This window comes from Haematobia irritans, chromosome 5, assembly GCF_050003625.1.
Source record: "Haematobia irritans isolate KBUSLIRL chromosome 5, ASM5000362v1, whole genome shotgun sequence".
NCBI lineage: Eukaryota > Metazoa > Arthropoda > Insecta > Diptera > Muscidae > Haematobia > Haematobia irritans.
The window spans coordinates 79,047,836-79,065,765 of NC_134401.1; the positions used below are offsets into that span (position 1 = coordinate 79,047,836).

The 17,930-nt window shown below is 33.1% G+C and overlaps 1 protein-coding gene across 2 annotated transcripts in view; it reads right to left on the reverse strand.

Moving 5' to 3' along the window:
* The window catches only part of Fs (Follistatin), a 223,662-nt gene that overhangs the window by 100,214 nt on the left and 105,518 nt on the right, over positions 1 to 17,930 (reverse strand). For both annotated transcript variants that reach the window (XM_075312888.1, XM_075312889.1), the window contains exon 6: positions 17,282 to 17,530. In XM_075312888.1, the coding sequence (XP_075169003.1) occupies positions 17,282 to 17,530 (249 nt within the window). The remainder of the gene's footprint in view (positions 1 to 17,281; positions 17,531 to 17,930) is intronic.

Below are 17,930 nucleotides of genomic sequence, written 5' to 3' on the forward strand. Positions count from 1 at the left end.
AGGACTTTGTTTGGATTTAACAATTTCCAAAAGTTAGTCTATATGTACAAATGATTACAATAATTCAATTTTTGTATTTTTTCAGAAATAGATCTGAAGCATCACGTTCGAAATATATAGCTTTCTTGCTAGGCTTTTATCGGATTCTGATTCTATTTCGTCTGGGCAAAGTGTAAAGTGGGCTAACGCGAATCCAAAGTGTCATACACTGAAAAAAGCTTGCTCGGTTCCAAAGATTTGGTCTTAACACTAATGAGTTTGGTATTGAATATTGAGTTTTGCATATTTGATGCTATGAGGAAAATTATTGTTTTCTGCGTTTTTCATCATGTACTATTAGTCTATTAAAAACGTGTTAACGACAACTTAAGTTTTCAAATACATACTCGACTTCAAGTGGATATTATACTTTGTTTCAGATAAAAAATTTTTAGCCTTGTAGTTAAGATTCAAAAAGTTTACACCATCGGAACATGGAACAAACATGTCCAAAAATAAAATTATGCTCCTGATACATGTTTGAGGTAACCATATTCCTTCTCTACGTATGCGAGAGACCCCTTTCTGGGTCTCTGAAAGGGATTAGTGCTACAAATTTTAATTACACACAGAAAAAAATTTCACGACAATTTTTCCAATTAAAGTCTTAATTGAGTTTTAAAAAATATTCAATTGAAAATTTAATTGATTCAACAAATTTTTTAATTGAAACAAAAATCAAGCAATTATTTTTTTAATTGGATCAATTAATTTTTTAATTGGATTAATTAATTTTTTAATTGATACTATCATTTCTGTGATTGAAGACATTTCAATTAAAAATTAATTGGATAAATAAATTTTGTGATTGAATCAGAAAAAAAATTTTGTGTGCAGTATAGCCTCTCTCACTTTTAAACTTTTTCCTCTGTAATCCAAGCAGAAATATTTGTTTGTTTGTGTCGTTTAAGGCAAGACTTTCGAAAACAGTCGAGCCAAAGTTATCAATCTTGTGAAGATCAAATATATAACGCAGATGTGTCTTATGATTAATATTTTGGAGACTTTACACACAGAGAAGAGATTGTTTGGAAATCGGTTGAAGTAATGAACATTCTGCATTTATAATTAAATATCAATTGTATCAACATCACTTAGTTATCAGCACTTACGGATGGTTTTCACAACCGAATATAATTTGAATTATTTTACAAATGTCATTTCTATTAATATATTAATTTCATGTCAAAACAGACGATTTCAAATTAAAACGGAGAATTCTCAGCAGCGGCAATTTCTTAAATCTTCTATAGAAACATCTACCAAATTATCTGAAGAACTTGGGAGGAAATAGATTGGATCAGAATCAATGGTCAAGGAGTCAAATATACAGGGAAATCAAGATAAGATGGAAAATGTAACCCTGTAATTCTACAAACAAAAACGGTACAGATTGGATACAGATTAACTTAAACGAGTATGTTCCAAAATGGATTGGGATATATGCCATATTCTAATTCAATATGTTTGTTATTGCTATTACATGGGAAAACGCCCTTTGTGCTCCGAGGTACCAGTTGTATGTACCAATCGATACAGTTTCGACAGGTATTTATCCCTAGCATCGTCTAGTCTTTAATTCGATCAATTAACCAAAACCTTTTTCTTTTAATTTAGTAAAATACTGGCCTGAGAGGTTGATAACTGAAATACATTTTTTTAGAAAAGAAATATGAACTTTCTCGATAGCTGGTGACAAAGCCGTATTCAGGGGGGGGGGGTGAGGGGGATCAAACCCCCCCCGAAATGAATGAATATTTTTATATAAATAAATATATATTTTTAGCTGCATAGAAAAATCTTATCGAAGATGTTGAAGAAAAGCTGGAGGTTTTATTTTGAAAAACGCTTACCTATAAAACTTGCACAAATCCTAGAATACTAGTTGAAAAGCCCGTCAAACGACGGTCGAAAAAAAAAATTATTTTTGTTCTCGCACCACAAATTTCATTTTTGGAAAATGTATTTCTGCTTTTTATGTGTGTTTGTTGTTCTTTTTGTGAACATGACTCGCTTTGTTTGGCCATAGCAACAACAACGAAACAGCCAAACACACAAGTGTAAATGAAATGGCGCAAAACCTGCGAAAAAACCTGCCTAATTCAGCGATGGAAGCAATAAAGAGATATTTCCAAACGTGCATATTCTTTTAAAAATTTTGGTCACTTTGCCAGTTACTCAGGGATGGAAAATACAATTTTTAAGAAAGTACAAAAAAGGTATTTTTTGAGCGGAAAGATTATTGTCGAGAGACTGAATTTTAAAGAAAATAAAATTTTGACAAAATTTTCTATAGAAATAAAATTTTTACAAAATTTTCAATTGAAATAAAATTTTGACAAAATTTTCAATTGATATAAAATTTTGACAAAATTTTCTATAAAAATAAACTTTTGCAAAAATTCTATATAGAAATAAAATTTTGACAACATTTTCTACCGAAATAAAAAATCGATAATATAGAATCGCATTCTTTTTTCGACTAAAACTTTCTTGAAGTTCAATAAAATCCTGTTTTTGACTATGTCTTACAAAATCGAGATTTTCTTCCCACATGAACATGTCTGTTTTGCCATATTTGTAAAAGACTATTAGCAAATAAGGTTGATAAAGACTTTCTCAAAATATTAAAATATTTTGTCAAAGCTATTGTACCATAAATCTGATATCGACTCAAAAATGTCTACACAAAAGGTACTAAATCATTCGCGGGGGTACTACGGTACTGACCGGGGTGAAAAAGGTTTGAAAAAAGTACTATAGTACTGCATTTTCCATCCCTGCAGTTACTACGTGCTCATCCGAACGTTCATTTTCAACAATGAAGAGATTAAAGACGTATCTAAGAAATTCGAGTAGCGAGAGTAGTCTCAAAGGATTGGCATTAATGTCGGTTCATCGATGTATCAGGCTCACTTAGACTATTCAGTCCATTGTGATACCACATTGGTGAACTTCTCTCTTATCACTGAGTGCTGCCCGATTCCATGTTAAGCTCAATGACAAGGGACCTCCTTTTTATAGCCGAGTCCGAACGGCGTTCCACATTGCAGTGAAACCACTTAGAGAAGCTTTGAAACCCTCAGAAATGTCACCAGCATTACTGAGGTGGGATAATCCACCGCTGAAAAGCTTTTTTTGGTGTTAGGTCGAAGCAGGAATCGAACCCACGACCTTGTGTATGCAAGGCGGGCATGCTAACCATTGCACCACGGTGGCTCCCGTGAGTAAAGTAGAAAGTCGGACGGGGCCGACTATATCATACCCTAAACCACCCCTACTGAATTAGTAAACATAAGCATTTGTGGGGTATCATTGGAATAGGTTTTGGAGAACATAAAGGGGGGTACATGTTTATGGGTGTCGTGTCACAATCTGAGCAGAAATGTCTAATATTAGGAGCTATAGTTTATTTTGCACCAAAAGAGTTAGTATGCCACTAATATTGAGCCCATTATTAAAAAAGAGAAAATCGTTCAATTAGTGTGGGTAATAACTCCAAATTTGTAAAAATCGAGCAATATTCTTATGTAAGAGCTACAAGTACGTATAAATACGATCGGGTAGTACATCAAAATTTAAAATTTGAGTAACATTGGTTAATAAATAAGAGTACTATGGCCAAATTAGGGAAAATAGAGCGATGTATATATATGGAAGCTATATTTAAATCTGAACCAATTTGCATAATATTTTGCGGGTTTGATTAATATCACAAAAGGTTACCTTGTTCAAAATTTGAGAAATATCAGTTAAGAAATGAGGCCTCTACGGTCAAAAATAAGGTTATTAGGGGTGAATTTTTCAAAATCGGGCGATACATATATGGGAGCTATATCTACATCTGAACCGATTTTGATGAAATTTTGCAAATACCGTTAGTACTATAGTGGACTGGATCTAGCCAACTTTGAGTAAGATCGGTTAGTAAATAAGGGTTCTATGGCCAAATTTGGGAAAATCGGGCTATACATATATATGCGAGCTATATCTAAATCTGAACCGATTTCGATGATATTTCGCACATATAGTTAGTGCTATAGAAGATTACATTTAGCAAACTTTGAGTAAGATCGGTTGATAAATAAGGGTTTTATGGCCGAATTTAGAAAAATCGGGCGGTACATATATATGGGAGCTGTAGCTAAATCTGAACCGATTTCGATGATTTTTTACACATATAGTTAATGCTATGGAAGATTACATTTAGCTAACTTTGAGTAAGATCGGTTGATAAATTAGGGTTTTGTGGCCAAATTTGGGAAAATCGGGCGATACATATATATGAGAGCTATATCTAAATCTGAACCGATTTGGATGAAATTTTGCAGACTTGAAGGGCGGTAAAAGAGATTACCTTTTGCCAAATTTGGTGACGATCCGTTTGAAAGAAAAGCACAACGTGACCCCATTTGTCGAAATCGGGCGAAACATATATGGGAGCTATATCTAAATTTGATCCGATTTCTTTCAAATTCAATAGCGTTAGTCCTTGTGCCAAAAAACTCCCTGTACCAAATTTCATCAAAATCGGTTAATAATTGCGACCGGAATCCTGTGAACAACAAATACATGGACAGACGGATGGACACCAAGCGCTAGATCGACTCAGGAGGTGATTCTGAGTCGATCGTTATATATTTTATGGGGTCTAAAATCAATATTTCTGGTAGGCACATTTTTTGGTTTAGGGTATAATAACCCCTATGTAGTTTAGGATATAAAAATATTGTATACATACCTATGCATAAATAAAATTTTCTACACATGAGATTATATGAATATTTTTTTTTTTAAGTTGAACTCCCCCCGAATTAAAATCCTGGCTACGGCCTTGGCTGGTGAAGTCGGCAAAATTTCAGATTTTACTTCTGAACCATTTCAACCGACATTTTTACGTTAAGATTATATCAAGTATTAATATGTCATGTCCACCAATGGGGTGGTCTGTAAACATTTGTAATCTGCAACAGTGCCAATAGTACGGATTTCACCATTTTTCGTCCATATCATTTAAATAGTTGCACTCCTTGACCACATGTTCTTGATTTTTGCCGCATAGGGTGATTTCCAATTCATGGCGAAGGGTATACGAGCTGATTTATAACGAACATAATCGAGCCATTTTCATGATTTGATATCAAATACATTGTTTTTAGATTTATACTATACATATATTTAAATAAAATAAAATATAATATTTGATTGGGAAGGAATTGGTTTTTAATTCAGTCAGGAGTAATATTAATGTCGGGCAACAGAACCGTATGATGAAGGTAGCTATAACCGATGTCGTCGGCAGACCCAACCAACACCATATGAGATATTAGTTGTGCCGACCGAATCAGTCGGGTGACACAACTGCCAACTGGTAGTTGCTACAACTGCCAAAAGGAGGTTGGCAATAAATTCGATTGTCACAACCAATCTGTATTCTCTGTGTACTTAACAACCCAATATAGACTTCAGCACCTGAAACACAATTATCATAAGCTAAATTCATTTTTTTCTGAAGACGATATTCAGTCTTGTTAAATCAAAATGCAGAAATATTTGTCTAACGAAATCTTTTTGTAAAACCTCAACCAACTAGATACTTTAAATTTGTTTGAACTGCAGTCCAAAAAAAAAAAGGAGTAATCCGGACAAAGGTCGAATATATATATATATGTATCTGGCCGAACTAGGGAAGTTCTATAGTAATTCGCTTACGGGAAATTGTTGCAAATTGCCACTGGCTGACATATCATTGAACTGGTACCGATGCGTCAGTTTATCGTAAGTTTTAAAATTTCCTATAATTTATTATTTTCTATACATTCTTCATATTAAAATTACTTTGGTAACACATTTACTGAAGTACAATTATCAGAATAATCTATTTTTCAACATACGAGTATTCCAAAAGTTTTTCCTCTTTGGTACGATTCGTATTCTTAAAATGAAACCGATTCTTAAGAGGTTGTCCCAGACTTGTTCCATAGGGTTGTCCTACTGAGTTGCCCCAGAACATGTCCTTTGGTATGAGTCCAAGTCGTGTTCTAAACTCTAAAATTACCCTATCAATAAAGTGGGACTGGCCCATATCTACATGCAGAGTAAAAAAACGTGTATCGCAAACCATGTTCTTTTGTTTCAGTTTTATGAATTTCTTCGAAAGTGGCCAAGTAAAGGAATATTTCTGTTAAATAAAGTTTCTTTACAGCGGCTCGTGGGCGCCCAAAACTATGCTCTGTAAAATAACTGCTTGACTGCATGCGTTGCTTGTTCTATGATGATTTTCCGTGCAGGCAAAAGGTAAAATTTAAAAAATTTTTAAAATTGAGAGTACAAACAATGTAGAAGATTTTACAATGTATTACAGAAAAAGGTGCTAATAACTAAATAAACCTCGTGGAAGTGAGAAAGATGCAAGGAAAGATGCGAGGGAAGATGCAATTAGACAGAAAACTAAAAATAACACTTTTTTGAGTTAGCCATTATGAATTTTATTTTACATCCTGTTTGTCATATAAAGTATGTATATACTTTTCTTCCAAACAAACTTCCTTAGAGCGAAAAGCAAATGAGAAACGATATTATTTTGAGTGTACCGATCCTAGGGTTAATTCATTTCCGGTAGAGTCCTTATTACAGTATCATTTTAGAGAATTTTCTCCTGAGTCGTTTTACCGTTTTGAGGAAAATTTGAACATCTGGCAACTGTGGTTCTGCTTAGCTTAATTTTGGTGGCAAACATGTACTCGTATATGGAAATCAAATCTGTCTGCATGCAGGATTTATAACACAAACATAAAACGCACTCACACTTCAATCTGTGTTTGTATGGACACAAATCTAAAGTTCATCACAAGCACAGAGAACTTCAATCTTCATCAAAAGACGAAGACGAGTAATAGATGCCATGCTGTGCCATCCAGACCATGCCGACTGAATTACCTATCAATCATTGTTGATTTCTGGCTATCTGTAGTTCTGATGAATGCGATTGTAAGGTACCTATGGTCTTTGTTTTAAATGAAACACGAGAATTGGGCAAATTCCTTACGAATATCCTCTCTCTCAGTATTCATTCATGGAAAGTTGAAAGTACAGATTGCACAGAATTGAGAATTCGATTCACTTAAATTGCATATAATTTCGTTTCCTTTCATCCTAGCACAATGGACCACAAGTTGGATGAAATAAAATCAGTTCCACAGTAGTTGAAAAAGAAATGTTATCTGCTGCCAATACACAAACATAAGTTTGGAATAGTGAAGAAGAGTTGCTTTTTTCTAGGTCACTTATGAATCAATATGAAAGGCTAGGAAGTGTATGATAACTGAACTATGCACTGTAACCATAATTAGAAATAATTAGAAATAACAAGTAAATATAATGGTTCCCCTTGAAAACTCTTCGTAGTAGCGGGATACTTGATAATATACACGCAAAGAAAAAAAAAACGTTTGGAAAACGTGTACCGAAAACGTTTTTCTTTTGTTAGAGTTTTTTGAATTTCTTCAAAAATTTCAAACTTTTATAACCAAAAAAAATTCGTTTGTTACAAAATTTTTATTTTTTCAATAAAAAAAAATATTTTTGAACCAACAACACAGTCCATTTCGTTTATATCAAGCACTGTTCTTTTGTGACTTTAAGTCTTTAATAAGACACATTTTACAGTTTCGCAGTAAAAATTTAATATGTTATAATAGTATGTAATTTTGAACATCTTTTCGGAATCTTCCAAACATACTTGTACATGGAATATAAGTAAACTTTTTGGTGTTCGGCCGAAGCAGAGATCGAACCCAGGACCCTTGGTATGCAAGGCGAACGTACCAACCACTGCTCCACGGTGTCCAACTAAATGTATGTTTCTGTTAAATAAAATTTGATTAATCGGCTCGTGGGCCCGTAAACTATGCTATATAAATTTAACTTATAACGATAATTGGCTATTGATGACAAAAACAGCTACGTAGCCCAGTGGATAGTGTGTCTGTTGGCTTACAAATTGCATGGTCCGCGGTTCGATTCTCCGTCCAGGAGAAAGGTAAATTTTAAAAAATTTATAAAATCGAATAATTCCTTCTACATTGTTTGTATTACTGAAAAAGGTGCTAAACTAAGAAAACTTCGTGGGAGTGAGAAAGGTGTGAGGGAAAATGAAATTACCCAGAAAAGATTGTTTTTTTTTGAGTTAGTCTTTATGAAATTGTTTTTTTTTTACAGCGAAAAGCAAATGAGAAACGATCTTTGTTTGTCTAAAATTTCGTTTGGCAGGAAAGAATTATTTTTTACGTGTATAGAAAAGATTAAGTAACTCCTTGATTTGACATCTAAAGTCTATAGATTTTTACCTCCATTATTCAAATGATTAGAAACAGTAAAATCTGGAAATTTTACTTTCATATACCAAATCATGGACCGTACTCACTATTTTCACCACACCTATTTTTCGTGGTCCTAAAATACGTCTAGATTTCCAATTTCAGGCAAATCGAATAGAAAATAAGGCTTATATAAGGCCAAGAAGTAAAATCGGGAGATCAGTCTATATGGGGGCTATACCAAAACATGGGCCGATACACCCCATTTTAATTTCCTAAAATACCTCTAGATTTCCAATTTCAGGCAAAGCCCAAGACCCAAACTCAGAGGGTCGGTTTACATGGATGCTATATCAAAACATGGACCGATACTCACCATTTTCGCCACACCTTTTTATGGTCTTATGTTAAAATACCTATAGATTTCCAATTTCGGAAAATCGGATTGAAAATACGGTATCAGATAAAAAATACGGTTTCTAGGAGCCCAAGACCCCAAATCGGGGGTCTTGGGCATCTTCGAACTGCCTGCAAACAAAAAAACGAATCTGTGCCAAATTGCAGGACGATTATTGAAAGCTGTAGCTTGATTACAACAGACATACGGACAGACTGATATGGTTATATTGTCTTAGAACTTCTCCCTGATCAAGAATATATAAATACTTTATATAGTTGGAAATCGATATTTCGATATGTTACAAACGTAATGACAACCTTATAATACCCCGATCACCATTCTATGATGGTATAAGGTGGGTACTAAGTTCGAGTTTAACCGCTAAAATCAAAAATAAATCAATGAAGAAAATATAAAATTATACTTCTTTAATGCAAATTTTATTATAGCTTGATGGGGAAATAGCCCAAAGAAATTTTTTCTGAAGTTTATATTCTTTAAAATGGATTATTAAAGAAATATCATGAAATATGGGGACTTAGAGGCTATACTCACCTTTATTCCAAAAATGTTCGCCATATTTCATAAAGATGTCCGAAAATTTATACAATTATATTATATTTTTTCTATGAAACTTCAAATTGTGTCTTATTAAAGATTTAAAGCCAGAAAAGGACTGTGCCTGAGGGCTGTGTGTCTGAGTATATATTTTGCCCAATTTTTTTGGAACATTACATCACAGCCAATTTGCAACCTTTTCTATTGCTAATATGAATTCCAGGCAAATCAAAATGATCAAAAATTAAATTGGTACGATGTCTTCACTAGGACCATACAAAAACGGACTGATAATAACTAACATATATAAACATGAATCTTCCTGGCTTAAAAAGTTTAAAAATTTAGAACATTTTTTTGATAATAATAACTTATAGAATAACGAGATTACTCAAGGAGAGTAGGACGACGGTCAGAAGGACCATGGGAATAATGACCAGACACCTAGAATTGCAAACACAACTGCGCCGAATAGGAACAGCCAAGGATGGTGCGTGAAGGTCGTATTTTGTGAATGATGAGATTTTGGTACACTACCTTTTCCACTGCCCTACAGGCCCAGTTGAGAAACATGGACTGTAAACAAATTAGAAAAGTCGTTGGAGACACAGAGTTCCTGGAAAAAAAGAAGAAGATAGAGCGCACAACAAGCCGAATACTGGCTTAGGTGTATGTCGGCCGACATAAGACAGGACAACCTGAAGTCTCTTTTCAATCTAATCTGACCTAAGTTACTTCCAAAGCTAATACGGCGTTCTCACCAAGCATGTTTTGGGGTTTGAAATGTTTTCCCTTTATAAGCACTTCAAAACGAGTCGTTTTCGCCATACTAAAAAACAAGTTCAAAACACAAGTTTTCCTCCAAAACACGTCAATTTTAGAATGTGAACCCACCTAATTTGGAATATACCCCGAATAACATACCCTATTCAAAATATATGTCAAAATATTAAAATAAGTTTCATAGGAAAAAAAGGAATAAACAAAGGCTTTTAAGAACATGGACATGTGAAAATAACATAATTTTTTTCCCCTTTGCGCTCGCGGTAATTATTTGGATATACGTTGCATATATGTGAATTTCGAGTAAAGGTGAGTATTAAGTTCGAGTTTAGCCGCTAAAATCGCTAAAGTGAAAACTAAATCAGTAAGAAAAATGCATGAAATTATACATATTTGTTGCAAATTTTATTATAACTTGATGGGGAAAAGCCCAAAGCAAATTTTCACAAAGTTTGTATTCCTTAAAATGGATTATTAAAGAAAAGTAATCGTGAAAAAATGACGTTTTTAGCGGCTAAACTCAAACTTAATACCCACCTTAAATGTGAATTTCTAGTTTCCATGGTAACTGTCAAACTAAAACATCACAACCCGGTGTGAACGGTGAAATGTTTTGGAAAAACTAATGAGGAAAACGAGTCGGTGGGAACATAGCATCAGCTAATCTATGCTAATTTCAAATGACTATAGTTAGGATAGATATAGTGGCAGCCCGATATTTCAGCTTCACTTAGGCTATTCAGTCCATTGTGTGACCACAGTGACGAACGTCTCTCTCACCTTCTCTCTCTGTGTCTGTCAGTAGAAGATATTTTCGACGTTTACAATTTTGGACCATCTCTACACTCAAAAAAAGTGAACTCTCTATTTCACTAAAGCCAATTTAATTTTATTTTAGTTCATGGAATTATTATGTGTGGAGAAAGTTCACATTACTATCTCAGCAAAAAAATTTGGAAGTTCTTCTAAAGGCACAACTTTAAAAGCACTTCCAAAAATGTCCTCCCAAAGAAGTTCTTTATTTTAGCTGCAAAGGAAGTTTTTTCAATTCAATTTTTTATAACTCGCTGTTTTCCATATTTTTAATAGTAAATTTAAAATTTTTTGTTTCAAATAGGTTAAAAATAGATTAAGATTTAATAAAATGGTAAAAATTATTTAAATTTTTCTGAAAAAAATGCCAAATCCATTCTAGAAAAATTGCGAATTTTTAAAAATATTTGATGCAAAACGTTCCACACAAGCGTAAGAATGCATTAAAACTCATAAAAAAAAAATTTAAAATATTTATTCGTCAAAATATCACAAAATTTCTTAATTCACATCCAAAACACTGAATTCGCATCACACATTAAGAAGTGATGCAAATCCAGTGCAACGGTTGTGAAAATGGTGGACATCCGTCCTATGACAAGCCAATGTTAAATTCATCGCTTCTTCGCCAATTTTGCACCACTTCCGGATCCAAAAATAACATTTTCACTACTTTTTTGGCGACGCTTTTTTTGCTGGGTCTAATAATTTTTTGCGTAGGTGAGTTAAATGAACTAAAAAACGGGAAAAAATTATACACAAATTAAGCATACAGATTTACTAAATTCGTATTTCTCACAAAATAGTTCATTATTTCTTTAAATTTGTAAATTTTACTACAAATGCGTCCACCATGAACTTCGTATATCACTCAAGATATTCTTGCAATTTTGAACTCCATTTTTTTCCTTCAAACTACAAAATGTTCTTTACCAAGGGAAAACATTATTGATGTCTAATAAATTTTCTTGATTTTGTCGAAAAATGTTTACTTATTTTTGTGATATCGGCGTGATGCCAGCGTTTGTAATACTGTGTAGTTAAAATTTTCTAAAAATATTCAAAATTTTCTAAACTTAACCAAAAGTTTTCTCCCTTGTGGGTTCACTGTTTTTTCAGTGTACAGATGATAACTGATTCATTGGAAATGATTTGAGTTATCCTATATCTGGCGTAAATATTTGAAATTTTGAAATGAAATTCTATTACACACCCACTGTGCAGTGGGTTGTGATTGTTGTGTTGAAAATGCAAAATTGAAGAAAAATGGAAATTTTAATTTTCCATCACCGACCATGTATGCAGTAATTATTGTTTTTCCAGCAATGCTCACTGACATCGTCTAGATCGCCATGGCCGGCTGTGCCCCCATTTCTAGGCAATATCTTGACACTATAATTATAAGGATTCCTTTGCTATCCACATAGACAAAATTAGTAATTGCTGAACCGTAAGCGGCTGCAAACTGAAAATTGCTTGCTACGTTTAAGGTGCAGCAAATAAAATTTGCAATCAATGATTGTAGACCACATCAATTTCGAGAGACAACATAAAAATGTGGTAGCTTCGACCAATCGCAATAAAATTTTGCATAACAACAAGTCAGACAATAAAAACAAATTCCTGTTGTATGTGGTTATGTTAAGTGCACTGTAAAAAACATTGTTTAGCAACTATAAAGCTTCCGAAGTTTTCTCATGGATTTTTACTTCTGTATGATGTCTTGTCTAAATTACTGAAAACTGAAACAATATTTGCAGATTTCATAACAAAGACTAAGACGTCTACTAAAACAAAATAGACAAAATAGTATATTTTCATTAAATTTAAGTGTTTAATTTGACAAAATTTTATAAACTTTATAAAATTATTTTCAGTAAACTTAATATACTTGTAATTGAAGATGGCGTTCTCGCCTTTGATGTAAAGCAAATTAACCTAAGAAGAAAACACGGAGTTTAATAGAACATGGGCCTCGCAGTAACCGAAGAAGTATAAGACATCTGAGTGGAATGATTTGAACGAATCATTTCATTATATTTCATTCTATTGAAATGCTTAAAAAGTTTCAAGCAGGGCTGTGGAGTCGAGCCAATTTTGCTCGACTCCGACTCCGGAGTCGACTCCGGGTAATATAACTAAATCTCATTTTAATACCACTAATTTGTAGTTCTATTGTGGGCGTACCGTAAGTGGATCGATATAAAGTATCGTATTTATTTATGTGTGCAAAAAAAGGTCTTAATTGCACATTAGATGCCAATTGAACTCTATATTTCAAATTTAGGGCAATGTTTAATAAATAAAATAATGATATAAATACCCATCATAATATGAGAAGATACCAACAGTATATGTATTTGTGGACCAAAATTATTGATACTATCTCAAATCCTTTAAATTTGTTGCGAGCTATATAAACGTTTATATTCCCATATGCATGAATTTGAATCTGAATCGATTTAGACAAAATTGTATATACTTCTATAAAATCTAAGTACTTAAAATTTAAATCTAACGTTATGGGACGTAACACAATTTTAACAAAAAATAAAAATGCAAGGAAAGTCTAAAGTCGGGCGGGCCGATTATGATATACTCTGCACAACTTTGTATTTAGATCTACATTTTCATAAAAACTCAAATCAGACTTCTACAAAATCTCGGGCACTATTTGGGAAATCTTTATAATTGTTTAGACAATTTCGCAAAAATGCATTTATGAAAAATTTGAAAATTTGAGTCATTTCCACAAGTTTTCGATTTAGCAATGAGTATCAGTGAGCATACAATTTTGGAAAAATTTCTATAAAAAAAATTTTCTATAGAAATAAAAAATTTTTTCTATAGAAATTTTGACTAAATTTTATATAGAAAAAAATATTTCTATAGTAATAAAATTTTGAATACATTTTTTATAGCAGTGAATATCAGTGAGCATCAGTAAGAAAAAACATTTTGAGAAAATTTGCTATAGAAATAAAACTTTACAATTTTTTCTTATAGAAATAAAATTTTGAAAAAATTATCAATAAAAATACAATTTTAGAAAAAATTTTGTGCAGTAAATAAAATTCTGCAAAACATTCTACGGAAACAAAATTTAGACTAAATTTTCTATAGAACTAAAATTTTGACAAAATTTTCTATAGAAATAAAATTTTGACCAAATTTTCTAATAAAAAAATGTATTAGTTACTATAAAATTTTGGCAAAATTTTCTATAGAAATAAAATGTTGACTTAAATTTTTATAGAAATAAAATTATCAATAGAAATTAAATTTTGAAAAAAATTTTGTGTAACAAACAAAATTTTGCAAAATTTTCTATAGAAATAAAATTTTGCAAAATATTCTATAGAAACAAAATTTTGACTCAATTTTATATAGACATAAAATTTTGACTAAATTTTCTGTAGAAAAAAATATTTCTATAGTAATAAAATTTCGAATAAATTTTTTATAGAAATAAAATTTTGACAAAATTTGTAATGCGACAAATTAATTTTCATTTCTTTTTTAATTTTATTGTCCAAAAGCAAAAATGCCGGAAACAATATCAATACTGAAAAAACAGTGAACCCAGCAGAAAGAAAAAATTTAGTCAATTTAGATTATTTTTAGATTTATGTTAAATTATAACTAAACAGTATTACAAACGTTGACATCACGCCGATATCAGAAAAATAACTAAATATTTTTCGACTAATTCAAGAAAATTTATTAGACATAACTAATTTTTTTCACTTGTTAAAGAAAATTTTGTAGTTTAAAGGAAAAAAAATGGAGTTCAAAATTGCAAGAAGTTCAAGATGGCCGCATTTCCAGTAAAATTTACAATTTTACGGAAACAATGAACTCTTTTGTAAGATTTTTTCCCGGTTTTTAGTTCATTTAACTGACGTACGCAAACAATTATTAGAGTAAAGAAAACTTTCGCCAAACATAATTATTCAATGAACTAAAATAAAGTTAAATAGGCTTTAGTGAAATAGAGGGTTTTTTTTTGAGTTAAATTTTAGAATCACTTTAGTTTTCTTTAAATTGGCAACCTCTGGCACGAATTATGACCTCCAAACGGCCCATACATTCTGTACGAAAGTGGCTCTGCCGTATTTTGGTCACATTTTCGATGAAGCGCCGTCTAGAGATGATCGGAACTTTCGCATTTTTTAGTGTCAACCTTATTCTCCAAAATGGTCTAGGCGCAAAAGTCCAACGGATTGAGATTCTGGGCAATTATTGTGGGCTATAGTAGAAATTAAGCGAGGAACCCTCTTTTTAAGTTATTATTGGTGGACGCGTACTGAGTCCTGTTAGTTTGACCTTGTTATGCGGCCAAATATTCTTGTGTCCAAGGCTTTAATATTGTCTTTAGGCATTTATTGTGACCACAAGTTCGATGAATACGAGCGAGGAGACAGCATTGGCCTTTAAGGCAGCCCACACCATTATCATCGGCAGGGCGTGAGTTCTGGTTGCCAATTGAAGGTGTCAAAATCGTACCAATATCGGTAATTGGCCACTTTCGTACAAGCGAAGCAACTCTTTAGTTCTTTCCATTGTATTTTTGTTTTTGTGCACAGGTGAGCTCTTGCTCTTGGAACTTCAATGAATTTAAGTGAGGCTAATTTTTCAATAAGTTTCCTATCACAACGCTGTGGAAATCTATTTAATGTTGCCGAGTGATGGTAGGCAAAACAAAAGATTTATTCACATTTAAATGCTGGAGGGCTCTAACGATAGCCACTTATGTTTTTCCAGCCAATATATAAAACAACCACACTTTCCAGCCAATATATAAAACAACCACACATGAATTTCATAATGAATAACACTATTTCTGAATGCAATAGATCAAAATGCTTTCGTAAGCTTGTAAACAACTGTCAATGGCATAAATATGTCAGCTATCAGTTGAAGTGTTCAGAAATTATAGAAACCTGCAGTTGGTTGGTTGCAGGGTCGCTACCTTAACGAGGTTAGTTATTCGGTCACTCGGTGAAAAGGGAACACTTTTACTAAGATATTGCTATCACCAGTAGATAGGGTCACGAAAAAAAGTTGATGCGGTCACCCCCCAGTTTTGTAGCATATTCGAAGACAATTTCAGAACACAAAAACTTTTTTTCCGTGCAACCTACGACCCGCCGAAATACAATTTATTGTGCTGTGTCGTCATTTGAAGTCCGATCGAAAAGAAACGCATATCGTTGTTCGTGGTTGATCAGAGGCTATATTTCGTGCATTGGTCATTTTTGACTCCGACGTCAAATTTGATTTTTAATTTGTTTATTTCGCTTCGTATACCCCTATGATGCCAAAAGCAATGACTTTTTAAAATCTCTGTAACTTTTTTGTTTATGAATATAAGTAAATACTTCAAAAGTAAAAGTTTCATATTTTGTTAAGATCTTTATATTGGTTCTCAGAAATGGGCATCGTAAGGGTATACGAAGCGAAATAAAAAAATTAAAAATCAAATTTGACGTCGGAGGTAAAAATAACCAATGCACGAAATATAGCCCCTGATCAACCACAAACAACGATATGCGTTTCCTTTCGATCGGACTTCAAATGACGACGCAGCACAATAAATTGTATTTCGGGGGGTCGTAGGGTGCACGGAAAAAAAGTTTTGGTGTTCTGAAATTGTCTTCGAATATGCTACAAAACTGGGGGTGACCGCATCAACTTTTTTTCCTTTAGGCCGTGACCCTATCTAATCACCAGTCATCTGGCCTATCTTAAGACGCATAAAGTTAAACCAGCATTCTATATGCTATTGACATTCCTTATAGTGATCACTACCTTATCCTTCTGCAGATGCTCCTTGGAAACGTTTATATCGATTTTTTGGAACCATGAATATTAGGACTTCAAAGGGACATGAGTCATACCTTAGTTTCGGCCAAACACAAAAATATCGTGAAATTTCTGAGTGCTTCAATGCTTTTATAACGATTTTCACACATAATGCGATCCTCCGTTAGGACTTATCTAAAACAGGGAGGTCTTTAACTATTAAGCTTAATATAGAATCTGATATCACTCATTGATGAGAGAGAGAGAGAGAGAGAGGGAGAGAGAATTTTGTGGTATCACAATGAATTTTATATTATATAGTAAGTTTATCTGAACGAGTACAATATATGTACTTGCCTAGGTCTGCAACTTTACAATAAATTACCGCTGTAATTTTAATTCCAGATTTACTAAGGTTAGATTTGCCCTCGTATATTCTTGAGTATGTATCCTCATTTGAGTCTACATTAGAAAAAAATCGTACCACATGAATAACGACAAGCTTTTTTGATAGTGTTGGCTAATGTCGGTTGTTCTATCATTTATATAATTTGTGTTTACTTACCTCGACATGGTCCAGGATATGCAACGCCAATTGATCGTCCAATTTTACAAATTATGCGATTTATCTCGCACATGCTCTTGTACGTTTTGCCATCAGCACCACAAACAGCCCTGGTCGCATCCACGACATCATTGCCGTTATCATAATCATCCAGTGGGCATTCGATTTTGCATGCTATGCAATGTGGCATCGTGTACTGATCCTCAACACATGTTAATCCTTCCAGGCATTTAACTCCATTACAAGTGGCTGCATTCGCAAGAGGGAAATATGGGAGAAAAAGGAGTAGATAAGGAAGTATGTGAAATTATTGCACTTAAACAATTTTGATTTTATTTTTATTCTAAATGAAGTGAGATTCGCACACACACACACACAAAATGCTTCTGATCAAATGAATAATTCTGAGATAGGATACAAATGCCAAGAGGGAGAGAGCAATCAATGGGACCAATGGTACGTGCCATTTCTTGCGAATGTCTCCAATGAATTAAATAAAAATTTTCAATGCTAATAAACATCCAAATTTATCATTTGATGTGGCATGTAAAGCCTTGGCGCCATTTGAGGCACCATGAGAAATTACACTCATCTTTTCAAGGAAAATTACATATGCGTCAACGCCAATGCACGGGGACAGTTTTCAAAT